General features: G+C 42.8%; 2 protein-coding genes across 3 annotated transcripts in view; one reads left to right on the top strand and one right to left on the bottom strand.

Annotated features, from left to right (window-relative positions):
• The window catches only part of BMPR1B (bone morphogenetic protein receptor type 1B), a 379,571-nt gene extending 364,977 nt beyond the window's left edge, over positions 1-14,594 (top strand). For both annotated transcript variants that reach the window (XM_058667033.1, XM_004590553.2), the window contains 4 exons: positions 1,003-1,300; positions 10,009-10,184; positions 11,966-12,096; positions 14,142-14,594. In XM_058667033.1, coding sequence (XP_058523016.1) covers positions 1,003-1,300; positions 10,009-10,184; positions 11,966-12,096; positions 14,142-14,267 — 731 coding nt within the window. In that variant the 3' untranslated portion in view covers positions 14,268-14,594. The remainder of the gene's footprint in view (positions 1-1,002; positions 1,301-10,008; positions 10,185-11,965; positions 12,097-14,141) is intronic.
• Positions 14,595-25,966: 11,372 nt separating this feature from the next.
• The window catches only part of UNC5C (unc-5 netrin receptor C), a 347,572-nt gene continuing 345,734 nt past the window's right edge, over positions 25,967-27,804 (bottom strand). Inside the window, exon 17 of the mRNA XM_004590551.4 lies at positions 25,967-27,666. Coding sequence (XP_004590608.2) covers positions 27,501-27,666 — 166 coding nt within the window. The 3' untranslated portion in view covers positions 25,967-27,500. The remainder of the gene's footprint in view (positions 27,667-27,804) is intronic.

The following is a 27,804-nucleotide window of genomic DNA, read 5'->3' as shown; positions in this document are numbered from 1 at the left end:
TGTATGCTAAGAATTGATGCTTTTTTTTTTTTTTAGTTTTCTCAGGCTAGACATAATCAGTCTGAATTGAGGTGTGTGCCTTAATATCCTTCTTTTGTAAACAGTGTATTATATCCAAAGGCCCCAATGTAAAAGAATTGAAACATCTACCGAACAGTAAGGCATCCTGAGGGAATGGGAGACACTTAGGTTAGTAGTTAGGAAGCCTGCATCATGTATCAGAATGTCTAGGTTCAATCCCACCTCAGCTCTTGACCCCAGCCTCCTGCTGACATAGGCCTTGGCAGACAGCAGTGATGGCTCAGAAAATCGGGTTTTGGCTGCCTTTGCGGTTGACCTGGATTGCATTCCTTGTTCTTGGCTTTAGCGTAACCCATTTCCAGGCATTATGGGCATGAGAACCAGCAGATGGCAGCTCTTTCTTTCTCTCCTGCCCGCAAATAAATTGGTTTAAAAATATGTTTTCACATATGAGCTTTTACTACGCCAATTTTGCTTGCTCTGTCTGGAGTTAATAATTCAGTGATCATTGGAATAATTAGAAAATGGGCTCAAATGGCGAACAGAAGACACCAGTGGGAAAAGGATTGTATTTGAGAATATGACTCTTTGTTGAAGTTCAGCAAACAGTATCTGGAGCTAACATTATGGAGCAGTAGTTAAACTACCACTCATGACCCCAGCATCCTGGATGAGTGCTAGCTCAAGTTCCAGAGGCTCCACTTCCAGTTCAGCTTCCTGCTAATACTTCTGGGAAAGCAGCGGAGGACAGCACAAAGTGCTTAGGCCTCTGCAGTGAAGTGGGAAACCCACATGAAACTGTTGGCTTCAGCCTGATCCAGCCCTGGCTGGGCGTGACCCGTGGATAGAAGACCTCTCTTTCCATCTTTCTATCTCTATAAATCTCCCTTTCAAATAAATGCATACATTTTTTAAAAAGATAGAGAAAATGCTTCCTCTCCAAACTTGTTTGTCTTCCTCCCTCCCCCGCCCCCCTTTTAGGATTTATTGCTGCAGATATCAAAGGCACAGGGTCCTGGACCCAGTTGTACCTAATCACGGACTATCATGAAAATGGTTCCCTCTATGATTATTTGAAGTCCACCACGCTGGACACGAAGTCGATGCTGAAGCTAGCCTACTCTTCTGTCAGTGGCTTGTGCCACTTGCACACGGAGATCTTCAGTACACAAGGCAAACCAGCAATTTCCCACCGGGATCTGAAAAGTAAGAACATCCTGGTGAAGAAAAATGGAACTTGCTGTATAGCCGACTTGGGCCTGGCTGTGAAATTTATTAGGTTGGTATCAAAATGAACAACTATCCTTTTTAGGATTCTTTGCTTTCATTTATTTATACAATATACATTTTCTATCTTGGTGCTCCTGAAGTATTTGGTACATGAAGAATTTGCTGCATATTGAGTCAAAGAAGAGTTTTATTACCTTTAACTTTCTTTTGTTTGGAAAACAATCATGGAACTTTTAATTTGTGGCATGGCATAGTTGGGGCAGCCCTGTTGTTTATGTGCTTGTCTGGAACCAGGAGATTCTTCACCTGCGGTTTGCAGTTGTCATGAGCTTACTGGAAAATTCAAGAGTGCTGATGGCTGGGAATATATGGTCCGAACTCTTCTGACATTAGGGATGCCAGAAGAAAAAACTCTAAAACTTGTGTGATGATAAAGACAATAGTTTCATATGGTGTACAGTGAAGAGAACTTACATGTATGCATTATGAAAAAAAGCGTTGGGCACTGCTGAAAAAGTGGACTCAGTATTCAGCACTACTGAGTTTTAAGATTAAATGATGCAAGTAATTCCTGAACACACACATGAGGACATGATCTAAAACAGTGGGTTTCCTGTCTTTGGAGTTAGCCTCTTAACATAAGCTTCTACACTCTGGGCATGGGGCAGATGCAGTGCTTGGAGTGTTTCACCCACCCTGATTTAATGTAGAGAAACTGCTTTCCGTTTGAAGGTAATTTAACAACAAGACAAACTAAATGAGTTTTGCAGACCACTGTTGTGGTAGGATCATCATGAAAACACCTGCCGAAAAGCCCAGTTCAAGCCTAGTGTTGAACAAATTTTTGGACTGCCTTCTAGATTTTTTTTTTCCAGATACACTAGAAATGGCAGTGAAAGGATAGAGGAAAAGCCTAGAGATTAAGTTCGGAAAGTGAAACTTCCAGAGTCAGGACTAATGGATTTGTATTTTACCTGAAAGTGAAGGCTGAAATGTGGTTTAAAATTGTGCCCCCAGTTTGTGACTGTCTTCACCTGTTAGTGGGTGGCAAACTTAAGTTCTTGATCTTTCAAAACAGAGCCAAGGGAAATGCTTTGCTCTATAGGTGTAAGTTGGAAATACAAACTTTCTGTTCATATTGTTAAGTCCTTTCTTGCGCCTACTTTTCTTCTGATCTGCAGCTCAAGTCGGATACCAAAAGAAAATAGCTTACTCCTTGATGCTTCTTAGCTTCCCAGCTTCTCTTTCCTATCTCCCACCCTCTTGTTAAAATTTTGCAAGTCATTCCAAAGAGACAACCAGTAATGCAGCCCAGCAGTTTGTACCTCGTAGTTTGTGTTCTGCTCCTTCCTCTCTTGCAGCACCGAGAGACACCATCGGTCCTCTCCGCTGACGCTTGTCCCATCAGCCTGTGGCTGTCCTCAGGCCCAACCTTACTTCCTCTTGTTTGCCTCATGTGCCTGTGTGCACAGCTTCCCCATTGGTCTCGGAGAGACACCATCGGTCCTCTCCGCTGACCCTTGTCCCATCAGCCTGTGGCTGTCCTCAGGCCCAACCTTACTTCCTCTGGTTTGCCTCATGTGCCTGTGTGCACAGCTTCCCCGTTGGTCTCCACTGATTCTGCTCTCCTTTTACCTTTTGAATCGTTTTCGGTTTTTTGGTTTTGTTTTTTCTCTACTGCTCTCTTGTTCTTCCCACTGAAGCTGATCCATTTTGGAAGATGGGCACCTTTCCTTCCTCCCTCAGGTGAAGATAAATGAGCAGTTACCTGTGGACAATGGGACAAAGTCAGACAGCTTGTTTGCCTGGTTTCCGATGTAGAGTTCTGGACTGACTCTGCCTCTCCAGTTTTATATTGCACAAACTCTCCGGTCCGTGTTCTCCTTTGTGAAACTCACCTGTTTTCTCCACATAGAGCTGATGTTTGCTACTTCTTTGCTCTTGATTTTTTGGCCACCTTTAGCTTGGAAAAATCCCTGTTTCTTCGATACCTTCATCTAGTCTCAGGAGTTAACCCAGGCACCTTACTCATCCCTGAGCTATGAAGAACAACATCATAGCACAGTTATTTACTGGCCCTCATCACCTGGCATTAGTTTTGTACCTGCCTTGTCTGTCCTGCTAGTTACTGGGCATTTTAAAAGCCTCATCCATGCCAGTTCATTGGTGTGCTTCCCATATGGTAGGACATAGTAAATTATCCGTGGCAGGCATTTTAACACTGTCTTGAATTGATGAAAGTAAGCGATAGTAAAAAATAAAATGAGAATCCATCTCCTTCATGGACCTTAAGCAAGGAATTTGAGTCTGTGTGACATTTCTAGGACTTATGTCTGCTTCATGCAAGGGAAGTGAAGTGAATGGCCTCTCAAATTTAATGCGAACTCTGATTCTAGGGAGTGAGAAGAACAGCTGGAGAGGCTTGGCATGTGTTTACTTGTTCATCAAGAGGGGAGGAGAGGAGGATGCTGACTGCACAGGCTGATGTGACTGGCATAAGCTCCGTGGCCAGTTATCTTGCTGCACTCCAATTTCTCGTTCCTTATCCGGAGGCTACATTCAGCAATTCAGGGGGTCCTTTTTGTTACTTCCTGTATTGAAAATTTGCTCTCAGTTGCTTAGCATAATGTGTAAATGTTGCTTTATAAGCTCCACTGGGTTCCAGTCTCCTCTGCTTGTTTCATATCTTGCTGTGTGTGTCAGTGTGTGCTCGCATACCTGTGCACACGTGCAAACAGAAAATCACAGTGTTTTATTGCAGTCAGAGTCATAAGTGACCCAGTGCTGAATTCTCCAGCTTTGCGTGTGTGAGCTTTCTGTGCAACCTTACTCTTTACCCTGCTCTCTACACAGCTGTAAGTGTAGGCATCTAAATCATCTCTGGGAGGTTCCCAGGGAAGTTGAGAACCTCAGAGAGAACAACTGGTGCCTTAGAGATTTCCTGCTCATGTAATTTTTTTTTTATCCTGCACTCCCTTGGAAATGATGTAAGTGCTGATGCATTTCCTGTTTAAGGGAGATTGGATCCAGGTGAGCCCTGGCAGGCTTCACCGTTACCTTGAATCTCTCTGGGGACGAGGAGGAAACCATGACATATGAACTGCCTCAGAGGAAGTCCCAGAGCTTTTCACTTTTCACTCTGGAGAGTCAGGCAACCTCTCTAATATTTCAGTGTCAGAATAAAATGTTTTCTTAGGAGGGGAAATAAATCCTGGCTTAGGGAGCTTCTGCTATTACATTTTAAATAGGAAACCCACAGTGAGAGCTAGCCTGTCACACACTTCTCTCAGTTGAGGGTTGTCACATTGTTGAGTGCAAAAGAGCTAGGGTAGCCAGCCCCTTTGTGATGTTATTATTTGGGATGTAACTTTTGCTTTATGTACTTACTGTATTTTTTGTAATGATATGACTCAGTGACTCAGTAAGTCATGTAAGCCATGCCTGTTAGTGACAGAGTCAGCACACCCCATCACACCCTCTGCCACCATACACCATATCTACGTTTTGTTCAAGAACTTGCAGCTTTCTGATTGTGCTGATAAGGAATCCCAAGGAGATTTTTGTTTTGTTGTTGTTGTTTGTTTGTTTTCTTGGTGTAATTCTAGCAGCAGTGAAGTCTGATGGAACATGTAACCAAAACCAGTTCACCAGGTGAACGCCTGACTGGGACAGGTTCAGTGTGACAAGCCACTTCTACAGCTGTCAATAAGATCTGTAGTGCACTGCCCCTTCTTTGGATTCTGGAGAATCTCATTCTAGGGTGGAATGGGATAGGGTGGTATCTTTAGTCTAAGAGGCAATTGAGTGATCTCCAGTGTACTCAGGGTGTAACTGCAGGCATCAGTTAAGAGCCACAAACCAGTGATACCCTGCTAAGTATTACTCTGCCTTTAAGGTGTTCTTTAAGGTGTTTTAAACATCCTTTACTATTTTTTAAAATAGTAAATTGCTAAAGGTGTGTAATGGCTCTACCTCCTGTTCCTATTGCCTTTCTTATTTCTATTCTGCCTCTGTCTCTCTCACCTTCAGTTTTAGGCATCTACAGTTCTAGATTTCTGTGGACCACCAGGGTGGTGCACCAGGGTAGAATGGAGGGCTCTGCTCCTGGGCTTGCCTCCCCTTGCCACCACGTGCTCTGCTCTGCCTTTCCTGGTCTTCCTGCGATTTATGGTAGCATAGGGAGTGTGCCCTGGGCTGATCTGGCAGGGGGGTCCTTCTTAACAGCGTACATTTTGCCAGAATTGCTGCTATGGATTTGTAGTGAGGAAGTTCTGTTCACATGAAAAGCGTTTCACAGCAAATGAGGTGAATTGTGACCCTACAGTTAAAAAATATATATATATATATATTCCCCCAAACAGACCCCCTTTATATTCCCTGGCACGAAAGTAAATGTCTTATGCCCACCTTCATTGCATGCTTGGTGGCAAGTGTCTGAAGCATGTGCTGCTCGTGAGGCCCTGGGAGATGCTCATGTTTCATTCTGCAGCCTGCTTCAGATCCTGGTGGGAGGCTCTCCTTTCAGCCTCACTGTACCTTCAGGCAGCTGCTGACTTCATCTCTGTCTCTGTCTCTCTCTCTCTCTCACACACACACACACACCACATGCCAGGTACCAGTGCTGTGCCAGGAGTGTGCTGGAGACAGTGCAACTGACTGGGAATGGACAGTGAGGAAGGGACCACAGCATTCTGCTTTTCATCACCTCTGTGTGTTGGAGTTCTCAGTGGTGTTGGTGGGAGAGTCGCCAGCTGGCAAGCTGCTTTACGCCCATCACTCCCCCTTGGTACTCTGTGCCTCCCTGCTGTGGCAGGAGACCAAAATTTTAGTTATATATCTGATTTTGTTTCCTGTACTTATCTCACTCCTTGTTTCCTTTTCTCTCTCTCTGCGCCTATGTCCCCCTCTTTCCCTCTCCGGCCCTTCACTTCCCCCTTTTGCCCCAGGCTAGAGCCTGGAGACTTCTCACTTCTGTGGCCTTCCTTGGAGGGAGGAGTCCTTAGAGTTTTCCCAAGAGAGCCCTCTGGTCTTCGCAGGGGAGCTCTTTTTCCAGTGCACTGGGCATTTTCTCTGTCACCCCTTATTCCCCATGACTTCAGTGAGCAATGGGAAATTGATTGCCATGCTTTGCTGCACATTCTTAAGTGAGGACAGCCTTGCCTTTAAAGATGGAGTGAGATTAGACCGCTCTGTCCATCTTCCTGGGCAGCACGGTGGGGACCCCAGGTATGTGAAAACTTAATTCCTGGCCGCCACGCCCATGCCAGCCCTGGCTCATAAGCAACGCCCTTTCTGCAGGCTATTCTCCTGATCCTGCTCATCCCAAACCACCAGCAGCTCACGATCTAGGATACTTCCACTGGAGGGTGTGGTATGGCATGCTGTGGGCATTGTAGTTCTGAAACGGATGCCAATGGAACCTTTCTCCTTGTTTGCTTTTCACTACAGGAGCTTGCCATGCTGTCATGGCCCAGGCCAGAAAGACTGTACCCATTCTCCCCAAATAAGTTACCACTCACCCCTGTGGGTTCACCTCTCCTCTAGAAAAGTACAATCGATCATTTTCATTATTTTCTTCTCTGCCAGCCCTACCATCCCTAATGTTTATAAGGACAAATGTTTATATGACCAGTATGATTATAAAACAAAGGAAGCTTTCTCATGATGAGTTTACCAGCCCTGCCTTCATTTATTTTTTCTCATCTAATTTGATTTTTATTTCTTTCCTGGTTTCCTTAAGTCTGTATCTCATTGACACTCACACTAACGAGGACAACAGCCGTGTTTGATCCAGGGCAAGGATTTACCATAAACATGTTTGTGAATAGATTTATCCTCCTTGGCAATCTCTAAATTGTACATTGCAGTTGTCCCCTTAGTGCAAACATTTCTAGCCCTTCTGCATGGGATGGGTGAAGAGACAGAACATTTCCCCTGCCGTGAACACAACACTCAAACATTTATTTTCTGTTTTCTAGAAATTTTACCTGACACATAAAATCCACATGTGTACATGTATACATTGTGTGACATCAAATCGGAGTATTCCTTCAAACATGTCTCTTCAAACATTTCTGATTTCTTTCTAGTAAAAAACGTTTAAAGCCCTTTCTTGAAAATTACAGTTTTCTATAAAAAATTACATTATCATTATCTACGCTTAACCTGTTCTGCAACTTCTTACTCCTGTATCACTTAGTATACATTAAGTCACCTTTGTCTACCTGTCACTTCCTCTTGTTTGCTCACCTATGGTAACCACCAATAAACTCTTCTATCTGTATTTTCTACTTATGATTGCATGATTTGACTACAAATGGGCACAGGATTATTTGTGGGTTGGGAGTTACTTCCTCTGACTGCACCCTCAATGCAAGTCCCATATTTTCTTGCCAACCTTGTTTCTCATCCCTCCTTACCCTCCCCCAGGGAGAGAGAACTAGAGTGAGCTGCTGGCACCCTGCTTGGTTTTTTCTCCTTGGCAGCCGTTTTCTTCTGTCATAGTATGTTCATACAGGCACAGTGCCATCACTGTACTGCTTGCTCTTGGTCTTTGTTTCTGGTGTCTGTTAAAAGTCATTGTAATTTCTTAGGCTGGCATATTGGCTCAATTGGCTAATCCTCTGCTTTCCATCACTGACATCCAATATGAGCACTAGTTTGTGTCCAAGTTGCTCCTCTTCTGATCCAGCTCCCTGCTCATGGCCTGTCAAGGTAGCAGAGGATGCCCCATGTCTAGTGTCCTTGGGACCCTGCACCCATGTTGAAGACGCAGACAAAGCTCCAGGCTCCTGACTTCTGTCTTTGGATTGGCTCAGCCCAAGCTATTGCAGCCATTTTGGGAATGAACCAATGGATGGAAGATCTTTCTGTCTCTGTAAATCTACATTTCTGATAAAATTAAAAATAAATCTTTTTTAAAAAACCTGCTGTAATTTCTGCTTCTACTCTCCTGGATTAGGATAAGCCCAGTTTCTCCCTCCTGCATTATTTAGGAACAGGTAGAATGGTGTTGCTGAAAGCATAAGGAAGAAATGTTAGTATAGCAAAGCTCACTCTAAGTGGCCCTTTGTCCCTCTTCCATGTCCAGAGTTGGATTTGTACACCCTGTCAGAGCTACACTGAGGTTGGATATGGAAATATCCAGGAAATATGCCAACTGATTGGGACAGAATCTTTGTTCTCAAAGGCATTTTTTTTTTTGGTCTCGAGTTGGAAGATGGTATTGACCCAGATATCAGTAAGGAGGGTATTTATTCAAAATACTTCTAAGGGGAAATTCTTGGGGTTGTGAGGGGAGGAAGGCTGGCCTCCCTGAGCAGGCCTGGCCCGTGTGAGCCACAGATAGTGCATGTTTGCTGCACGTTCAGAATCCTTGATTGTGCTTTTGCTGCATTTGATGGAAAGAGAGTTCACAGATGACCAATAAATGAAGAGTTCTCCAGAAGTTCCTTACAAAGTGTATTTTGAGAGCCTGTCCATGTGTTTCAAAATTTTAACCCTAACCCTAATAAACTTTTGCAACTTGATTTTACCTTGTGATTTTTGAAGTACTATTGCTTGTAGACCAGTCATTACAAATCTTAATTCTCCCACTAGGTTGCACTCATCTTTCATTCTTTCAGAGCTTGTCAACATATCACGTTTTGTTACCATCTCCTGACTTGCCAAATTCAAATAGCATTATGAAACTAAAACTAAGGAGAGGATGGAGTTGCCCCAGACCTTGATCAGCCATGGTCAGAGTGCATCCTTGGTGTGCCTGAAAGCACTCCCATGGGGCCCATATTAAGACAACTTTTGGTTTCCCATGTACCTGGACTGGAATGTAATTCATTTCCTTTTAACCACCTTTCTGCCTGGTGTGCAGGAGTCCTTCCTTACCCACGGTCATGCCTGTCTTCCTCTTGTGGATTCTGAGTCGGCTCCGTTAGATAGTTTCTTCATTGGTCGTGTCACTCTCTTTTTTATACCGATTTCTGATGTCGTGTAGCATTTATTCTGGATGTTGTCTGAGCCTTGTCCTGGCCCACCATGGATTCATGGGCTCCAGTAGATCATCAGCCTTGTAGTTGTACAGCTTCTAAACATGGGCTGAGAACCATGGCCCCTCACACTGCTTGGAGGTGGTGATTCTCCATTTTCCTCATTCCTTCTCCCCCAGCTAATGGAAAAAACAGATAAAAGCAGCCATGTTGAAAAGTTATCTTAGATAACTTTTTTATGTATCATAATCCATAATGTGTTGGGCTGTGAAACGGTAGTGTTAGAAGCGTTCTTATATTTCGCTTGCAAACTTTTGCCTCATTCCTCTTCTCCCCACTTTCTCTTATATGTTTATAGACCCAAAATTCTTACAACACTTAGTTTTAAAAGTACTATTGTTAACAAACCCTCTTGGTTGGTGTGCATGCTATTTTAAGGGCAAGAAATTAACATGTGAAAGGAAAGAAAGTAGTTTCTAAATATGAAGTAGCTACTGAACAATGATTTAAGTTGGATCCAGTGGTGATACATACAGAGCATACTTTCTTATGTTATGGCTCCATTCTGTTTAAATCGCATCCTCCCTTGGTTTTTACCTGTGAATATGTGATATCAGCTTCTTACCAAGACATAGTTTTCAAGATGTTTTCATTCCCTAGAATGTTTTCTTTTCCCATCTTTCCCTGAATTCCTTTGTTTGAGAATCACCTTGAAGTGTCATTTGCTGGTCCTGTTTAGTGCTGATGAATGCCCTGCTTTGCCTTTTCCTAGTGATACAAACGAAGTTGACATACCACCCAACACACGAGTTGGCACCAAGCGCTATATGCCCCCGGAAGTGCTGGATGAGAGCTTGAATAGAAATCACTTCCAGTCTTACATTATGGCCGACATGTACAGTTTTGGACTCATCCTTTGGGAGATTGCTAGGAGATGTGTATCAGGAGGTAAGAAACACAGATATCTGAAAAGCTGTGTCTCAGCAAAATTTAAAAGTATTGTATCATATACAGGATCATGTTTTCTTTTATTCTTCTCTATGTTTTTGTTGGTACAGTTCAATCTTCCCAAGAAATTATGTTTAGCATCTTGGAATAGTCTTTAACTGGCTCCTTCCCCCCAACTTCAGTTACTGATGAATCTCTTTTCATTGCACTGTGTTCGTCCCTTGCCCTTGTACAGATTCCGCCTATATCCTCTGTGTGTTGTCTCCCTTCTCTTCCTCCAGTGGCTACTTCACCAGGTCAGCCCCCTTTCCTACTTTCAGGAGCTGCTCACCTACCCACTGGGCATCATTCCAATTCCAGCACCCCTTTGTGGCTTCTCCTGTATGGGTAGTGGCAGAGACAACTCTGGGTGGACAGCCAGTCTGGTTACTTTTTATGGAAGGTCCTCCATCACCACCATGAAAACATTTTATGAAAAGGAAAGGGAAACTATCAGGATATTGTTATTGTTTTATGATTGGGTTGCTGTAAACTTAAGGTTTTTCTAGTAAGAGCAATCCTAGCAATGCAGGCATCTGAAAATATTTAGATGTACTACTGTTTGCAGTGTTTTGGTTGCTGTTGTATACTCTGTCCCCTGGTAGATAGGTAGAGAGCTGAGTTGTCCGCTTCTCTGTTATCAGATATCAAGAAAATTCTGCAAAACATTGTACCGCTGCACAGTTGCCAATTTAGTCTTTGCTTTGTGACACATGAGCTTGCCTGATATCCTGACCATGAAGCAGGCACCTGCCTAGGGCAGAGTGCTGTTCTTGTACCTGCTGTTTTTTATTTGTGACACACTTTGTTCCAGTATCTTCCTCGTAACCATGACGTGGAGGAATAGACTTACGTTCCTTGGTTGTGAGGTTTTAGTAGATGTGAAGAGAATTACAGTTGCTGGTACATAAGTAGTGTTCAGTATACCCAACATGATAATAATAATTTCCATTTTGGTTAGTGTAACAGTAATGTGTATAGGTTTGTGTGTTAAGTAAGGGAGAAAGTTAGCGGGCAAGTATTCACATTTCTGTAGAAAATACCTTCCATGAGGCAGTGCCCTTTGGTCTCCTCAAGATTTTGGAGCCCTTCATGAGTGACTGCAGATGCATTAGGTTTCCTCTGAAATGTTTTGTCCAAAAGGTTAGCTAAGGCAGTAACATTGCCCTGTCCAGATTTTGAGTCATCATTGATGTATATATATATATGTGTGTGTGTGTGTGTGTGTGTGTGTGCATGCACGTGCACACACGTTTCCAAAGTTTAATGTGGAAACTCACATCCTTCTGATTAAACAGAAAAAAAAATGAAACTCTGATATTTTGTTCTAATGAAATGCACTTTGAAATTCATTATGATCTTTCTAATGTCATACTATAGTAAGAAAAGCTGTCACATATTATACAAAGTGAGTTCAGGAGATACCATTCAAATTTGCATTGAGGCTGAATACAGACTTTTTTAAAAAAGCAACTTTTTTATGAAATTGAAAATAGATATGAGATACTTATCTTTTGAAAATTAAAGACGAGGTTGAAAGCTTTCTATTCATTTTATTTTCTAATTTAGAATTAGGAATTCTAATTAGGAATATTTGGGTGTAGTATTGGGGGATTTATTTTGCTGTGTTTCAGCCTGAATCTGTCATTTTTATTGGTAGCATTTATTTTGAGAACAGTTTGTGTATTAGGCTTTTGTTTCCACTTCACAGAAAATAATGAGTCGTAACCATACATTTTCAGGTATAGTGGAAGAATACCAGCTTCCCTATCATGACCTAGTGCCCAGTGACCCGTCTTATGAGGACATGAGAGAGATTGTGTGCATCAAGAAGTTACGCCCCTCCTTCCCCAACCGGTGGAGTAGTGATGAGGTAAGGCTCACAGTCACCTTGTCACCAGGATGAACTTGGAGACAGACCTCTTTTCACCCCTCCAATCCCAGATAGCCAGCATGAGAACTCGTGTTTGATGGCAGTGGTGTTGGTGTAGTAGGATGTATGGAGCTCAGTTATATGTACGTTTCTCCAGATTCAGTATACTGCCTGCAGGAGGTCTGAAGTTGGCCAGTGTTCACTCCTTGCCTTTTGTGAGCATTACACTCATGTGCATTTTTAAAAGCATCATGATTTTGCTGCCAGACCACTTACTTGCATGGAATGAGGGCAAGAAGTAGGCGTCTGAGGAGTCGTAGTAAGACAGATCCCACACTGAGCTTTGCTGTAAGACTCTGGTGGCGAGAACTGTAAAGGTCTGTAAAGGAGATGCTTGGAAAGAAGAAGAATTTGGCTGGATTTCCTTTTCCTGCTGCGTTCCTCTCCCTCTGCCCACTACACCTTCAGACTCATCCAATTCCTCAAGTTCTCTGGTAACTGGAACTTTTTTTTTTAAAGATTTATTTATGTGAAAGATGGAGTTATGGAGAGTAAAAGGTGGAGGGAGAGAGAAGGGGAGAAGGATTGAGAGAGAGAGAGAGAGAGAGAGAGAGAGAGAGAGAAGGATTTTCCATCCCATGGTTGACTACCGAAGGGTTTCCAACAGTCAGGACTAGGGTTGGGCAGGCCAAAGCCAGGAGCCCACAGCAATGTGGGGAAACCAAGCACTTGGACCATCATCCACTGCTTCCCCAGAACCTTAGCAGGCAGCTAGGTGGGAAGTGGAACAGCGAGGATGCAGCCTAGGTACCCACATGGGGTACTGATGCTGCAGGAAATTTCAAGGTGAGTTTGAAGTACTCCCAGGAACAAAATCTACTGTTTACCTAAACATGTACCAAGTTTATCAGAAACAAAGTGAACCTAGCACCATTTATGAACTTTGTCTTCAATCTGAAATTCATTTAAAAACAACGTCTGGTCCATTGGTTTTCTGACTCATCACTGAAATGGTCTGTAAGATCCATGTTTGCTTTTCCAATAAGCTGTGCAGAAAGTGTTGTGAGATACCGGGCTTAGGTTATTTTGGCGGTATGTGTGGCCACCGACGCCACTTCAGAACCCTTCACCAGAGATGTCTAGTGAAGGGAAGGTGTGTTTTCAACAGGAATACCAATATTTGATGAATATCCCTGGAGTACATTAGAAAACGTTTTAGCTTCTCTGTGCACAGGTCACTGTGCTTAAACAACATGATCGTAGTAGTGGAACTGACAACCAGCTGTGGTTTAAGAATAACCGTGCTGGTTGGAATCACATGGAATTGAATAAAAAAGGTAGACTTATCAAGCATTTTAAACAGTCTGGGTATGTGGTGTGTAATATACATTCCCAGGGTGTTTTTATATCTGTTTAGTGCTGACTTCAAGGTGCTGTTTTAGGATCAGCAAAGCACCTGTGTGCTCCTGTCACAAGAGAGCACACGAGTCAGCCTGTTTTATTCATAGATCATTGTTCATGAAAGGGAGCTCCAGTGGGGTTTTATTTCTACATGGTTTTACAGGTACCATTAAAGGAAAATGTACATTTCAGGACTGGCATTGTGGTATAGGCATATTAAGCCACCGTTTGTAATACTGGCTTGTCATTTGAGCACCAAGCTTGAGTCCTGGCTATTCTACTTCCAGTGCAGCTCCCTGCCCTTGTTCCTGGGAGGACAGTGGAAAATGACCTAAGATGGCCCATACCACCTGTTTGGGAAACCTGATGGAGTCCTGGGCTCCTGGCTTCTGCCTGATCATGGTGGCTCTTTGGGGTCTAAACAAGCAAATGGAAGCTATCTCTCTCTCTCTCCACGCTCTCTCTCATGCTCTCTGTTAATAATTGCTTTTAAAATAAACCAATAAATTGTTAAAAAATGTTAAAAATATAAACCTTTTGTAGCTTCCTGAGCTCCAGTGAAAGAGCTGCTATCCAGGGCCTTCCTGCCTTGTGGAGATTCCAGTTCTCTAACTTTGCCCCAACGCCTCTTTTCCTTTCCACAGTGTCTAAGGCAGATGGGCAAGCTCATGACGGAATGCTGGGCTCACAATCCTGCCTCGAGGCTGACGGCCCTGCGTGTCAAGAAGACACTTGCCAAGATGTCAGAGTCGCAGGACATTAAACTCTGACATGAGGGAGAGGACATCTCTGTGGAAAGCCGACAAGTGTTCTGTTTGTAGGCACAGCAGAAGATGTGAGAGCATCCCTAGCACAAGCCTTGACTATGGTCCTGCTTCCCAGTGGCTGCAGCCCTCCCGTCTCAGGGAGCACCCTGGACAGAGATAGAGAAGTGTCCGGAACACGGTTTCATGCCTACTGCCTGTCAGAGGGCAGAGGCCGCAGGGTTGTGTGTTGCATGTGGGATGCTTGTTGCTTTCTAAGAAAGCCTTGCATTTCGGGATGACCTCTTTTTTTTTTTTTTTAAGATACTTTACTTTTGCCAAAATAACATAGATGTTTTAAGGTTTATACTATTATATTTTAGAAATACCCACAAAAGGTTTTGTTCATTTTTTTCCCCGGAAACTCAACTGAAAGGTGAATTAAAATAGATGTTCTTGCATTGGTCAAAAGCCGTTGCACTCTGCAAGCCAGAAGATCATCTGTGAAGCTGGAGGACTTAGAATGGAGCTCACCCTAAAGCCAGAACTTGGCCAATCCAGGCTGCCGGACCACTGTGGTCCTGCCTGCAGTGGGGGGCTGCCCCGGCCATGGCATTGCACCTGCAGACAAGTGCCACCAGACAGGAACTGCCTGTGGGACTTGCTCAAGGTGTTTCTTTGCAGCTTCGGGCAACTCAGAGCAAATGAAGCTTCCATGTGGCTGTAGGAACATGAAGTGTGGATGATGGTCTTCAGAACCACCATGTGTTTCTGATGGTGTCAGGCCTTCGTGGTAAAATCCTTTCCTTTGTATCAGACACACAAACACTTTTTTTTTGCTTATCTTCTAAAATGCAGAGCATTGACCTGTGTATGCTGTCAATCTTTCAAATCAAAGGTCCATACTAAGCAAAATGACGTGGATTTTGTAAAAGACAAAGCACTCTACACTAGCGATTGTCTGCTATTGGGTGAAGAAGGGTGAGTCAGCGAGGTGGCAAGGGTGGAAGGAAGGGGCCCGTGACTGTGTCTTCACAGATGCCGGGTGGGGGGTAGTCTCAAAACCACGAGGGAGCAAGGATGGACACCCTATCTTGCTTAAGTGGTTTCTCTTGCTTATTGTCTTGTCTTTTGTGTGTGTTGGGGGAGGGTCTGAGTTAAAAATATATATATATATATGATGAAGCACTTGTCAGGTTAATTTAACAAAATTTTAACTTAAAACTAGATAAAGATAACTTTCAGATGGGCCAGCATAGGAGAGTGGAAGCCACAGAATGTTACCACTGCCGTGATTGCTTATTCTAAAATGGATAGGGCTTGACTGTGTTCATCTGAAGTGATCATTTAATGCCATATGGCTGACTCACTTTCACAATGTTAAAATAACTATTTATTTTATTATTTTTTCTTTGTGGCACTTGTCAGAGCAACTCTTCTGCTATTGAATTCTATAGTGTTTGGGGCAACACACAAACACACAGAATCATTGACAGGGGTGTATTCCTTGGCAACAGGCATGTACCATTGTGAACCATTGTACTCATCTGTCTCAGCTTCGTTTATCTACATTTCCTTCTGCAGGTTTCCTTTTGCTTCAGTGGTTAGTAAAGAATTTGTTGAGTACTTCCCTCTTAGCCTCTAAGAAAGAGACATTCCCTGGAGGATACTCCAGGGGGCAGTGTTTTATAACACATGTTCATTGCTGAGTGGCTGAAAGATGGACATTTGACAGCTGCATGAGGAAACCTTTTCCTCACTTGCAAAGTGGCTTGCAGCTGCCCGCTTGATCATCCAGAAAACATCCTCGGGTGCCAAGTGTTTGTGAGCTCTGCTTACGATCTGGGAGGACCGTTAAGTGAAGCACACATCCTGTATTCCAGGTTCCCTTACCGCTGCTTCTCACTGCCTGTCTTGTGTAGCTAAGAACTTCATCCTTCAGATGGAAGAGAATGCCTTGCCTTTTATTTTCCTATGGGGCAAAAAAATTATCGCTTCCAAAATATAACAGTAATCACAACGCTGCTTTTACTGAGATTCAAATAACTTCAATTGCAATGTTAAGATTCCTTTCTCTTGGGTCAGATTATGCAGTTTGTGATAATTTAGAAGGAATACATGGTTAAGATAAGTATGAAAATCATCTGAGCTTTGGAGAAAGTCTGCATGTATTGAATCAGATCGTTTTTAATCAAAAGAATGTAAACATGTATGCCGTTCACAGAGAAGTATTTGTGTTTCTCGGGAATCCCCTGCATTTGGGATTGGAATCACCCCTTAGATAAAAAACAGGCTTTCTCTTTGGTAAGTTCTTGAAAATGGATATCTTACATGCAGAACATTTCATGGGAACATGATGATGTTTAGTGAGAGAATTCCAGGGAAAAATGGGAGAAGTTAAAATAGTGTCCAAAATTCTTCTGTATTATCTGTTTGGTTGCTTTGGAAATAATCTGTAGCTGATTTTCTAATCCCCAGCCTGATTTACTCACTATGAACACTTGGAAATTTATTTCTGAGATACTTAAAAAGACCCACTTAGTTATTTTTAATGAGAAAAATTTTTATTTATGAAAAAAATTTTTTCTGTTTATGTTACAAAAATCCACTTAGGTAAGACTAAGTTGTTCTTGAAGGCTACCTATCCCACTTTCCAGAAGTCCCTTATGGCTTTTAAATTTCTAGCGGCTCATAGTCGAATTTTATTTTACTGTTTTGTCTTTCATTCAAATACGCAAGAGCCTGGAGATTAATAGTGTAGTTGGTTGCATAGTTTTAAGATTATTTCGAAGACTAAGGTTTTTGTTTTCTAACTGTTCCCTTTCAAAGTAATCCTAAATTATTAGTCATTAGAGAAGTTTTGTATGCTAAGATGTTCAGGTTTATAGTTTATGTATGTGTGTATATATTATATAAATATATGTATATATAAATATTATGTTCAGTGTGGAGTCTGGCACAACTCCATTATGTGGATTAGAGAGTAAACTATTATGGATGATAAAGTACTAAATGAAACATAATATTTATTTATGAATGTGTGTAGGTTGTTTAATCACAAGTGAAGTGCTATGAGCATTGAGTATGAGGAGACAGGCCTTTGACCTCCTGGAAAGCCCTACGTGGTGTCCCCAGTCACCACTCTTTTTTATTCCTCAAACAGAGAGCTTCTTAGGAAACATGCTGAGATTTTATTTACAGGGAATTCTTTGACACATTTCAATTGATGTGAAGTCAAGTATAGCAAGTACTTAATAATGACTGAATTTCATGTTGCGAGAGTCATGCATATTCATTAGAAGTTTTATGTTGCTGGTCTGTTCTGCCTCTTCTTTGTCTGTGGGTGGAAAGGCACTGAGAAAAGGGCGATTTTTTTTAACTTGAACACGTGGGTAGTTGTATCTCCTTAGAAAAGGCAGTCCCCTGGCAGTGGAAATGAAAGAAGTAGCGTCAGAAGTGATTTAATTCAGTAGTTATGATTTAAACATAAAAATATGCCATATTATTTTTTGGAAAAAAAGTTGGCAATATATAGGGGGTTTTGTTGTTTGTCTGTTTCAAAAGAAGACTCATTTGTATTCCTTGGGGACCCAGTGCCTTACAGAATTTGTATATACTGTAATTATTCAGGACTAGGGAACAAACGATTGTATTGTATTTGTTACAGATTGTATATGGCTTTGTTTTAACATTCCCTTAAATAAAATAGTTTCATTCTCCCCTTGGAAAAAGCCTGACTGTTGTAATCTTACAGTTGTGCCTGTTTGCTATTGTTGTTTTTCTTTGTGTGTATGTTTGAAAATATGGCACTGGATTAGGTGGGAGACTGGCAGAGAAGGCGGTAGCTGCGGTGAGCCTGTGCTTCCTGTGGTGGGAGGGAAGAGCAATGGTTGCAGGGCTGCCACTTTCTCTGACATTGGGAGACATGCTCATGTGCTCAGAGTGAGCAGGTGTGCAGGGAAGCAGTGGTTAGTGAACAATGAGGGTGGTTGGATGGTGAGATGGTTAGGGTCAGTGACACTGAAGTGAGGAGGCCCTGAGCTTGGACACTGCACCAACTGCTGGCCTGAGTGTGAATACAGCTCCTGCTGCCTCCGTGGGGGGACACTAGGCACATACTGACCTCTTGAAGACAGGATATTAATATCCACCACAAGGTGTTGTGCTCAAGACGAAATGGGATCATCCACACACCAAAGCCGAGAAAAATCCGCAATTGTTACTGTCAGGTATGGTCCCAAATTCATACTCTACTTTTGCAAGTAATGTGTGATTTTATTTTTGTTTTAGCACCCCAAATGTACACATGAAAATAGCTGCCATTGGTTTGGGGTTCAGAGTTCCAGTGTAGCCACTGGGAAATAAAAACTGTTGAGTGACTGGGTGTCATGGCTCATAAGGCAGAAGAAAGGAGGTCGAAGGAGAGTAGGCCCTGCTAGATAGGAAATTGTACAGAGCTATGATACAGCTGTGGCCAGAATCCAGATTGTGAAAGAGGTTGGCAGAATCAGGGCCTACCGAGTGGATGATGGCAGGAGTGGGAGATCTTAGTTCAGCGGACGAGCTTCACGGTGGTAGACATCCCAGCCATTGGTGTTGATTTCTTGGTAGTTTTGAAGTCCTAGTGATGGGAGCAGTCCAGAGGGGTGGAACTTGTCAGATGGTTCTCCAGGCTTGCTGAAGGGCTGGGCCCCCTCGCGGCCCCAGGGACAGGCCAGTGAGGGCAGTGGCCTGCACAGAGCTGTTAATGCACAGGTCGTGTTCAAGAAGGAACCTGACATTAGGCATTCACAAGAGGGAACGGATATGGCCATCTCTGCTGTGCCCTCTGTGACAGAAGGGGAGCATGATGGGAAGCCCTGGGGGGAAGTGTGGCAAGCTTGATTATGAAAAGATCTGTTGGAAATGGGATCTGGAGCAAGGAAGGCCACACTCGCTTGGGGATGTGGGGCATGGAATGGGCCTGCATTGAGTCACTGCTCATGCAGGGTTCAACAGGTTTACCTGGGAGGGTGATGTTTGTGCTATTTGTGCTGGGCTTAAAGTAAGTATGACTGCTTTCCAGTGTTCGTAATCTGACTCAGCTCACACCCCATTTTCACTCTTCCCATCATGGACCCTCACTCTTCTCACCTGGAGTAAAAATTGGACTAAAAACCCCACCTGGTAGGGCTGTTAAAAGGAAGAATGGAGAGGAGTCTGTCAAGCTTGGGATGGTCTTGCCAGGTGGGCAACAGGTGCTCACATGTGCTGCGTTGTTCCACAGCTGCCAATTGTACAGTAGCCAGCATTTGTAGCATTGAAGACAGGATGAGATGTGTTATTGGGGCACCACTTTCACCCTGTTTGCACCCGCTTCTGTGTGCTGTGGGCTCAATTCAGTCTTTTCCCATGGCTCTAAGGCAGTTAGAGAGTCAAGCCCAGTTGGAAGATGGAGCCAAACCTTGCTATAGTCATTTGAGATGTTGCAAGCATGGTTGTTGCCTGTGGTCACAGCCCCCAAGAAGGATGCACTTTTGTTTCTGCCAGGTGGTTTCTACTCTGGCTTTGATGCTAATCCAGCTGTCACGTCTCATCCATTAGGTTGGCAATGAAGGATGCCAAGAGAGCCCAATTCTCAGAAATGCCCAGAAACCTCGGCTTGGAGACAAGCCACCTCTTATTCCAGGTGTCTCGTTGACCGGACTTAGAACATGCTTTCCCAGGTGCAACCTTTTCAGCAGGAATTACAGATGTGAAGGAACTCCAGATGATGGGCCAGCAGGTGGGTGACAGTCTCAGTCTGCCCCACTGTGTGCTTTCTGTGTTTGTTTTGTGATGTACAATTTGGGTTTGTCTCTAAATTGAAATTTCCTTCACTCATTTTTGTCCCTTTGATTTTACATTGGGTATAATTTATATATTTTTAGGACCTCCTTAGCCCCAAACATTAGATACTGTGATATCCATTCAGGGACACTTCTGCAGATGGCTGTGTCACTCAAGGAAGGACTGCCGTCTTGGCTTCCACTCCCGCCGGTGGCTCTCCACCTGAGACTAGCCTTTGGCTTGCTCACTTTGGAGAGAGTGTCAGGAAGCCCTGTTCCAAGTGAACTGTACCTGTCAGTATTTCCCATACCTCTGTAGTTATTCTTTCAGGTTCTATTACTATAGTTCCTAGGAAACTTCATTTAAAATGGCGTCTCTGAAGATGGCCAATGGTGTGATGCAGTGGCTTAAGCCATCTACCTGTGTTACTAGCATCTCTTATGGGCATCACTTGCAGTGCCATCTGCTCTCTAATCCTGTTGCCCACTTGTGCACATGGGATGGCAGAGCAAGATGACCCAAGTGTTTTTGACCCCTGCCAGACATTCAGGGGACCAGGATGGAATTCCTGGATTTGGCTCAGCCCAAATGCTCAGCCCTGAACATTGCACTTATCTGGGGAGTGAACCAGAAGATGGGAAATATTTCTGCGTCACTCTGCCCTTCAAATAAATAATCCTTGAGAGGAAACAAAAAGGCATCTCTTGAGTACAGGGCCTTGAGCTCTTTATTTACAAACTCCCAAGGGAATTTATTTGTGGCTCTTTTGAATCATTCTTACCATTAGCATCACCCAAGGACTTTTAAAGCTCAGTGCTCAAGCTCTTCCTGACCAATTGCAGTCAGATATCTGCAGGTGGGACCCAGGGGGCTCTAGTTTGCAGAAAAGTTTGAGATGTGTTTTTCCATCACCCTGTCCTGCTATGTAGGAAGGCTGTGATTTCCATCCACACAAGATCCAAAGGCTTTTTTGTTCCATAGAAGAAGTATGTGGTGGTGATTCAACATGGGGTTGAAGGGTAGCAGAGTGGGGGAAGTTGGGTTTTTATGATGAAGAAGCAAAGCAGACAACACTCTTTCTTGCTTATAAATATAATTTATTACCTGTTGAAAAATTCTTTCTTACATTTTGTACATGTTGGCTGACAGAGTAATTGCAAGCAATTTACAAACCAAGGGGTCTGTGGGAAAACATGGGAGAGGCAGCCAGGGAAAGGAGAGGCACACCCGGAGCTGTATCCCTCACCTCCATCACACAGGAAGGCAGCAGAGGATGCCCAGAGAGCCCTCTGCTGCCACCAGGAATTTTTTTTTTTAACTTTTTAGAAAAGGAATTGCATAGAAGATACAGCAAAAGGGAACTCTACCACAATGAGAAAAGTGTTCCATATCTGAAAATCCAAGGTCGGTGGTGTTTTATTTGAAAAACAGATGGCAAAGCACAAAACTTCAGCCTGACATTTCTACAGTTGAAGCTTTCATGAGGAGGCCAGTGTGTGGGGGAGGGGAGGGAGAGGGCAGCCGGTAGATGACAGTGCATCTCCAACCCCACGTGCTGGCATTGGTCATCTTCAGAAAAAAGCAAAGAGGAAGGTTACCAGCTTGTTCCAGCTCAACATTAAACTCAACAAATAACAACACTGTGGGCATCCAAAACCCACACACAATGATGATGTTCCCTGCTCTTGGGCTCAATGCATCTGTCTGGAGGATGTGGGCTGCACTGCAGATACTGGGGCCAGGAAGGGGTGAAAGAGAAAGTACAGGTCATGTGTTTAACCTGTTGTGATCTCTGTCTTTTTTTGTTTTCCCAGGGTCTGGAGGAGGATACAGCCGAATTTATATCCCTACATTTACAGATGCCATTAATGACTGGGAGAACATAAAAGGGCAATGGCATTTCCCCCTGGCTGCAGATTTCTTGTTCTTTCATGCTGTTATAAACCAGTCTTGGTGTAACCTCGGGAGTGTGATGTTGGCTGTGGTTCTCTGATGTTGCATCCCTGTGGTGCTGGGGATCAGAGCCCAAGAGCTCATCAACCTCTAGGCTGCTCTGAGGCAGAATTTGCTCAGAGTTCCCATTCTCAGTCCAGTACTGTGTTAGTCCTCACTGGGTCAGTGCTGTCGGGTTCAACAGCAGATGTAATAGTGCTCATCCATTAGACCTTTGTAATTCAACCATGCAACAGAATTTTGGGGCCCTGAAGTGTTTTGACTTCACAATTTATAATTTTGGTGAAGCAAAAATTTAAAATGGTGTTTCAAGAGGCTGATTGTATACATTAGCAAATAATCTGACTGTATCTTGGAATAACTTTCTTGTTTTTTACTGGACAGTTAGCAAGTCTGAATTCATGGTGTTCTGCAGAGATTCAACAAATTGGAATACTAGTAGATCTTTAGGCAGATCCATTTAGTATGCATGAATCTGAGTATACAATGGGCTGGGCTCTTAGGTGTCTCACTGCTTAGACTTGTGTGGAGTACCTGTTGGTGTGTTCACTAGGAGCCTGTGGCAATAGTTACATAGATCTGAGACATCCATTATATTTGCTTGAATGAACCCATTAACATCCCACTATAAGTCAGCCCAGGGAGGTGACAAGCCCACTGGAAAACCTGGGAGTGCCAGCTCTTCTGATGACAGACTGTACATGGAGGGTTTCTGAGAGTGGGAGCAACCAGAAAAGAACAAGAATACAGGATTGGGGAGTTCAATATTAGCCTGTAGAGAAAACCCACCCAGTGACATAAAATGGTCATATTCCTACTTCTTAAAAATAGGTTTTCAAACCAGAATTGTAGGAATATTTATGACTTCTTTTGGCTTAATGGGCCTGTGTGGACACAGGCTTAAATTAGCATTGGTTACAAGATTCTCATTCTCCCTATGCCACTAAGTGTCAGAGGTGCAAGGGACATCTTTGAAAGTGATCATTGAAGCCAGAAATGATACAAATAGATCTCTTAGGGTAGCAAAACAGTAATTCATTGTACAGCGTCAAAGTTCTAAGGATTTCAGTCAACATTAGCTCAGTAAGGTTAAAAAATACAAAAATAATACAAAGCAAAGTCAAAATATAGACGTTGGTCCTATGAGGCACTCGAAGGGTAAAAAATGTTTTATTACCTTGAGATAATAATAAAAATATTCTTCCTTATTGGATCTATAAAATCTAATGCTCATTGACCAGCATCTTTACAAATAGTTGGTTTTGAGCAATGATGCTCTGATTGACAAATCTCCTGTATGGTCAAAGAAGACAGAAGAAGCCTGCTGTTCACTGCGCTGTGTTCCCATGCTCCTTCTGTCACTGGCCTTGGGCAAGCACTTAGCTCTCCTTGTAAAAGTGTTGATTTGTCCAGAACAATTGCCTGCAAATCTCAAATTCTCATTCAATTTGGAGACTGAAAAGAAACCTTTTCTTGTCACACTTGCAGGTTTTTTCTACAGTCTTCAGTTTGCTTGGGCCCCTAGGGACAGGCCTCGTAGAGGCAGATGCCTGGGAATCCAGGGTAATAGCAGTGACTTTAGTGGCCCTCTTCATTGATGAGAGAGGAGCAAGTGGACCAAGACCATTGCTGCTGTGTTCCTGGATGCACAGAAGGAAACCTCAGAGAAAAGTGCTGGTTTTGCCCTTGGCTGTTTATGTCAAAGAAACATTACTTAGAGGAGAAATACCTTTTCAAGATGACCACAAGCATGGTCCTCAGAACATCCTGAACTCAGTCTCTGTGACCTGTTCCCTAGTCAATGGCTCAGATATTTGGTAGTTCAGAGCTTCAAACCTATAAAGTAACAGCACATAGGAAAATGGCTAAAGCTTTGCAGATTTGTATTGCACACCTCGCCCTGTGAAGATGGACATTTTGTGGTAGTTGAGGTGAGTGTCCTTGCTGGAAGGTAGGGTTTATGAGAAGGCGGAGAGGTGGTATTATTGTCACTACTGTGTGCCCCATGAGCAATCCTGAATGCACCTTCTTCCAGACCACTTTAATGAAAGTTGAATATATGTGACAAGAAGAGAATGGTAATAGGGTGAAACCTCTTTTTTCAGAGTCTAAACTCGCAAGAGATGCTGCTTTCTTCTCTTTAGCTCCTAGCAGTCACCTGCTCTTCCTTTGACATTCTCTTCCATTTGCTCATGCAGGTCAGACTTCTTTCCAGGTGGAAGCTTCTATCATTTCCAAAGATTCATAGTGGGAAACTAAAAGTAAGGAGATTTAAAATATTCAAAGCCCACTGAAAACTACATTAAAAATGACAGTTCTTCAAAGACGAATACAGATTTCATGTCTTTCTAGTACAAGCAAACAACTGAATATGCATATGAATGAATTAATGGTATAATAATTACATATGTAGTTTTGAAACATGATTTAAGTGAAACGAGTGTGGGATTAAGAAAATCAGTGCTTGAAGTGAACATTTCCCACACTTGTCAAACTTTTTGTGAATTTTGTATGAAACTCAGCCACTAGATGGCTCCATGCACAAATTATAGTTTTTCTGTCATCAGGCAAGAGCAAGCCTGCCTGTCCTCTGAAGCTGCATTGAAGCAGAGCATTCTTCAAAGAATGAAGTGGCTCCCTGCGAAATGAGTTACCACATTTGAACCTTCTAAGGTTTGAGAGTGATCTAACAGCTATTAATTCACTCCGATGGAGAAGGAATTCAAAATCCATGGTAAAAATGATTTGGCATAAATGCTGTGTTACACCTAGGAAATTGTCATTCGCTTGCTGACAAGCTTCACAGGGTTCTGGGAGAGATGAGACCCTCACAAGGAATCTGTCCATTTTTTCCCACTTGTAGTTTGGGAAGGGGGAGGTTCAATGAAAAACAAACATCTAAATTGAACTTCAAGGGCCCTCAGTGGCTTCCAGATTACAGTTGCTGTTACACTCAATATTTCTCTATTGGTGGCTTCTTTTATCAAAGCTTTTAGCAAAACTTTTGAAACTGATGCATCAGGATAACTCCATATCTGCTTCCCCAATATATCGATGGCAGTAGAAGTTCCTTTTGAGGATCCAGTTTAGATTTTAGTTGGTGATTTCCATAGTTGATTGTGCAATCTCAGCACTGATGAGTAATCATGCCAGGTTAAATTTATTTCAAGATGTAGCAATGGACAATACTCTTTCCCCTTCATTTAAAAATATATATTTAAATTTGTTTTAAAATTTAGAGTACAATTTTTTTCATTGTACAAACCTTATCTATTGAACTTAAATGTAGTCAGTGTGATGAATACTTTTGCAAGTGAAAATAGTAACGCAGTGGGGGCTGGGACATCCTGAGAGACAATCAAAGAATACATGTCTAAACCAGAAGATAAGAAATGAATAGTATAGAAGAGGAGATTCCCTAGAAAGAGCACAGTTCCCTCTTCATTGAAGAGGCTGAAGGAGTCTGAGCTTACCAAGAAATCACCAAAGTAAGAACTACATTTGGAAAGTCTGGAGAAAATGTATAAATGATTTCTATTAAAACACAGTCAGCAACCTGGATACTTCCAGCCCAAAAGTAAGCCACAGCCATGCCTGGGAGATTTTTGATTCATCCACATGCGTGCTTTGTATTCAGTCTTAGTTTGGTTATTAGACTGTTGACTTTTCATTCGCCAGTGAAGAATGGAGTCCCTCTGTTAAAACAAACAGCCTGTGATGGTCCCAAGGGAGTGAAATAGTTACAAAAAGTCTGTTGACCAACATTTTGTAGTATAAAAGGGTTAATGAATAACCTGTGTGTACAGTACCCAATAGCATGAAAGCAAAAATCAGCGAGAGGACAAATGCACCTAGTTCATACTTGTGGATAAACTTGTTTTGATATGAAGAAGCCAGGACAAGTCAAGAAAGTGAGGGGGTCCCAAGAGAAAAGAAAGAAAAATGAAAGAAAGAAAGAAAAAGAAAGAAATGGAGGGATGCCATCTCTTAGTGAACTTTGGAATGAGGTGAAATAAAATCAAGATTTGAAAGGCAGTCAAAGTATGTTGCTATTTAGTATAATTAGTTTCCACATCAGAACTCTTTGAAAGGCATAATGTAGCCTGGACAAAAGACTAATTAATTATTTGAAGAAACCAGGCCAGAGTCCACTGTGAGTTTTAAACAAGGCGTGAGACTGGAAGCATGACAATAAAAGACAGCATCTTAGAACCTCGAGATGACACACTTCCACCTTCATTTACTGCAGAACTTCAAGTCCAGGAAGGCTAAATGCTCCCAAAGTAGCGCAGCTCAGCGGTATTAAACCCTGATTCCAACTTAGGAACTGGTCCTCTTACCATGTAGCCCTAAAGACAGAGGACCATGGTAGGGAGTCAACACTGATGACCACATGTTATACTTCTCTTGGTAAGACCTAGAGGAGAAAGAGCCTGACTAAGCAAGTTGAAAAGAAAACATGGATCAAACCAGTCATCTTTTCCTGTTTTTCCACTGCAGACAGGTAGAAGGGTCAAAGGTCAAGGAAGCAAGGGCTGTTCAAATGGTGATCACTCCCACTCTGTTCTGTGAGAAGGTAGAGTAGGTCCAGTCAATTCCCAACTACTAACAGAACTGCTAATAGAAAAAAAAAAAAGAAGTTGAAAGAAAGTCTTTGCTAGAATACTTGCAAATATACATCAATAGTAACAGTAAGGGTAATAATAACAATGATATCTTTTTAAAAAGCAAACACCACTTCCAACTGCCTATGACATACGTGATGTGGAGGAACGCTTGTTTGTATGGTTGGATGTGAATCACATTCTTCCCTGCAACACTACAGTTTGATTCTCAAAGGGCACCAGGCAGGCCTCCCCCCGGAGGAACAAGGAGTCTTAGTCCTTTCTCCCTGACACTTAAATTCTCCACTTCCCTGATACAAACAGTAATACTGGTTCTACAAGTCCTAGAAACAGAACACGGATGGAGGATTATCCGAGACACTCGATGCACATGATTTGTAGCAAAAGTCTGTGATTTCTCTGTAAATTACTAATCTGAAATAGACACAACAAACCGTCCACAGCTTCAACTTCAAATGATTTGAACAAAAATAGAACGAGCCATGGACAGTGTCTGCATCCCTGTCCAATTCGATGTAAACAACGTTTGTAGAAATTGGGTTTGTTAAGAAAGTTTATCCATACATCTGGATAGCAATAAAAAGCGTTTCCTAGGAAACTGTAAGATCCTGTACCACACAGCATACAGCCCAACTAAGAGGAAAATTAGGTTGGTTTCTAAATTCAAGGTACAAATTTACACAATTTTGCTTAACTCTGGCAATGCTGTCCGAGGAAAGTGGGCATGTATATCAGAAGGTGTATCTGGTTTTCATCTCTCTCTTCCTACTGGGATCTGGCCTGTGAAGCTCATTGGTCCGATGTCCGTTTGTGCTGTGACACCCCTGGGCGACCACAGACTCCCTGTGTGTGTCTACTTTTGCCTCCCACATGGTCAATACTGCACTTCTGCCGCTAACGACACTACTGTTTCATGTCTTCCCATCTCTTCTAGGACAGCTGCCAGCATGCTCAGGTTTCCATCCGGGAAGTTCTGTGCTTCCCAGAGATCCAGGATTACACCGGTTGGGCTTGATTTGGTGGCAAAGTAATTCAAGTACCTGTAATGGGCAAAGGGAAAATGTGCTGAATGGCATGATTTACGGATCTGTTTTCTTTTGTGTTTTTACAGAACTAAGCCATCTGGCTCAAACTAGCATAGTCCCACTGTGGTTTACCATGGGCTGTCCTAAATAACT

This window comes from Ochotona princeps, chromosome 7 (genome assembly GCF_030435755.1).
Source record: "Ochotona princeps isolate mOchPri1 chromosome 7, mOchPri1.hap1, whole genome shotgun sequence".
NCBI classification, from domain to species: Eukaryota; Metazoa; Chordata; class Mammalia; order Lagomorpha; family Ochotonidae; genus Ochotona; species Ochotona princeps.
Note: the sequence above shows the minus strand (reverse complement) of the source record. Positions and strands in the feature narration are given on the sequence as shown.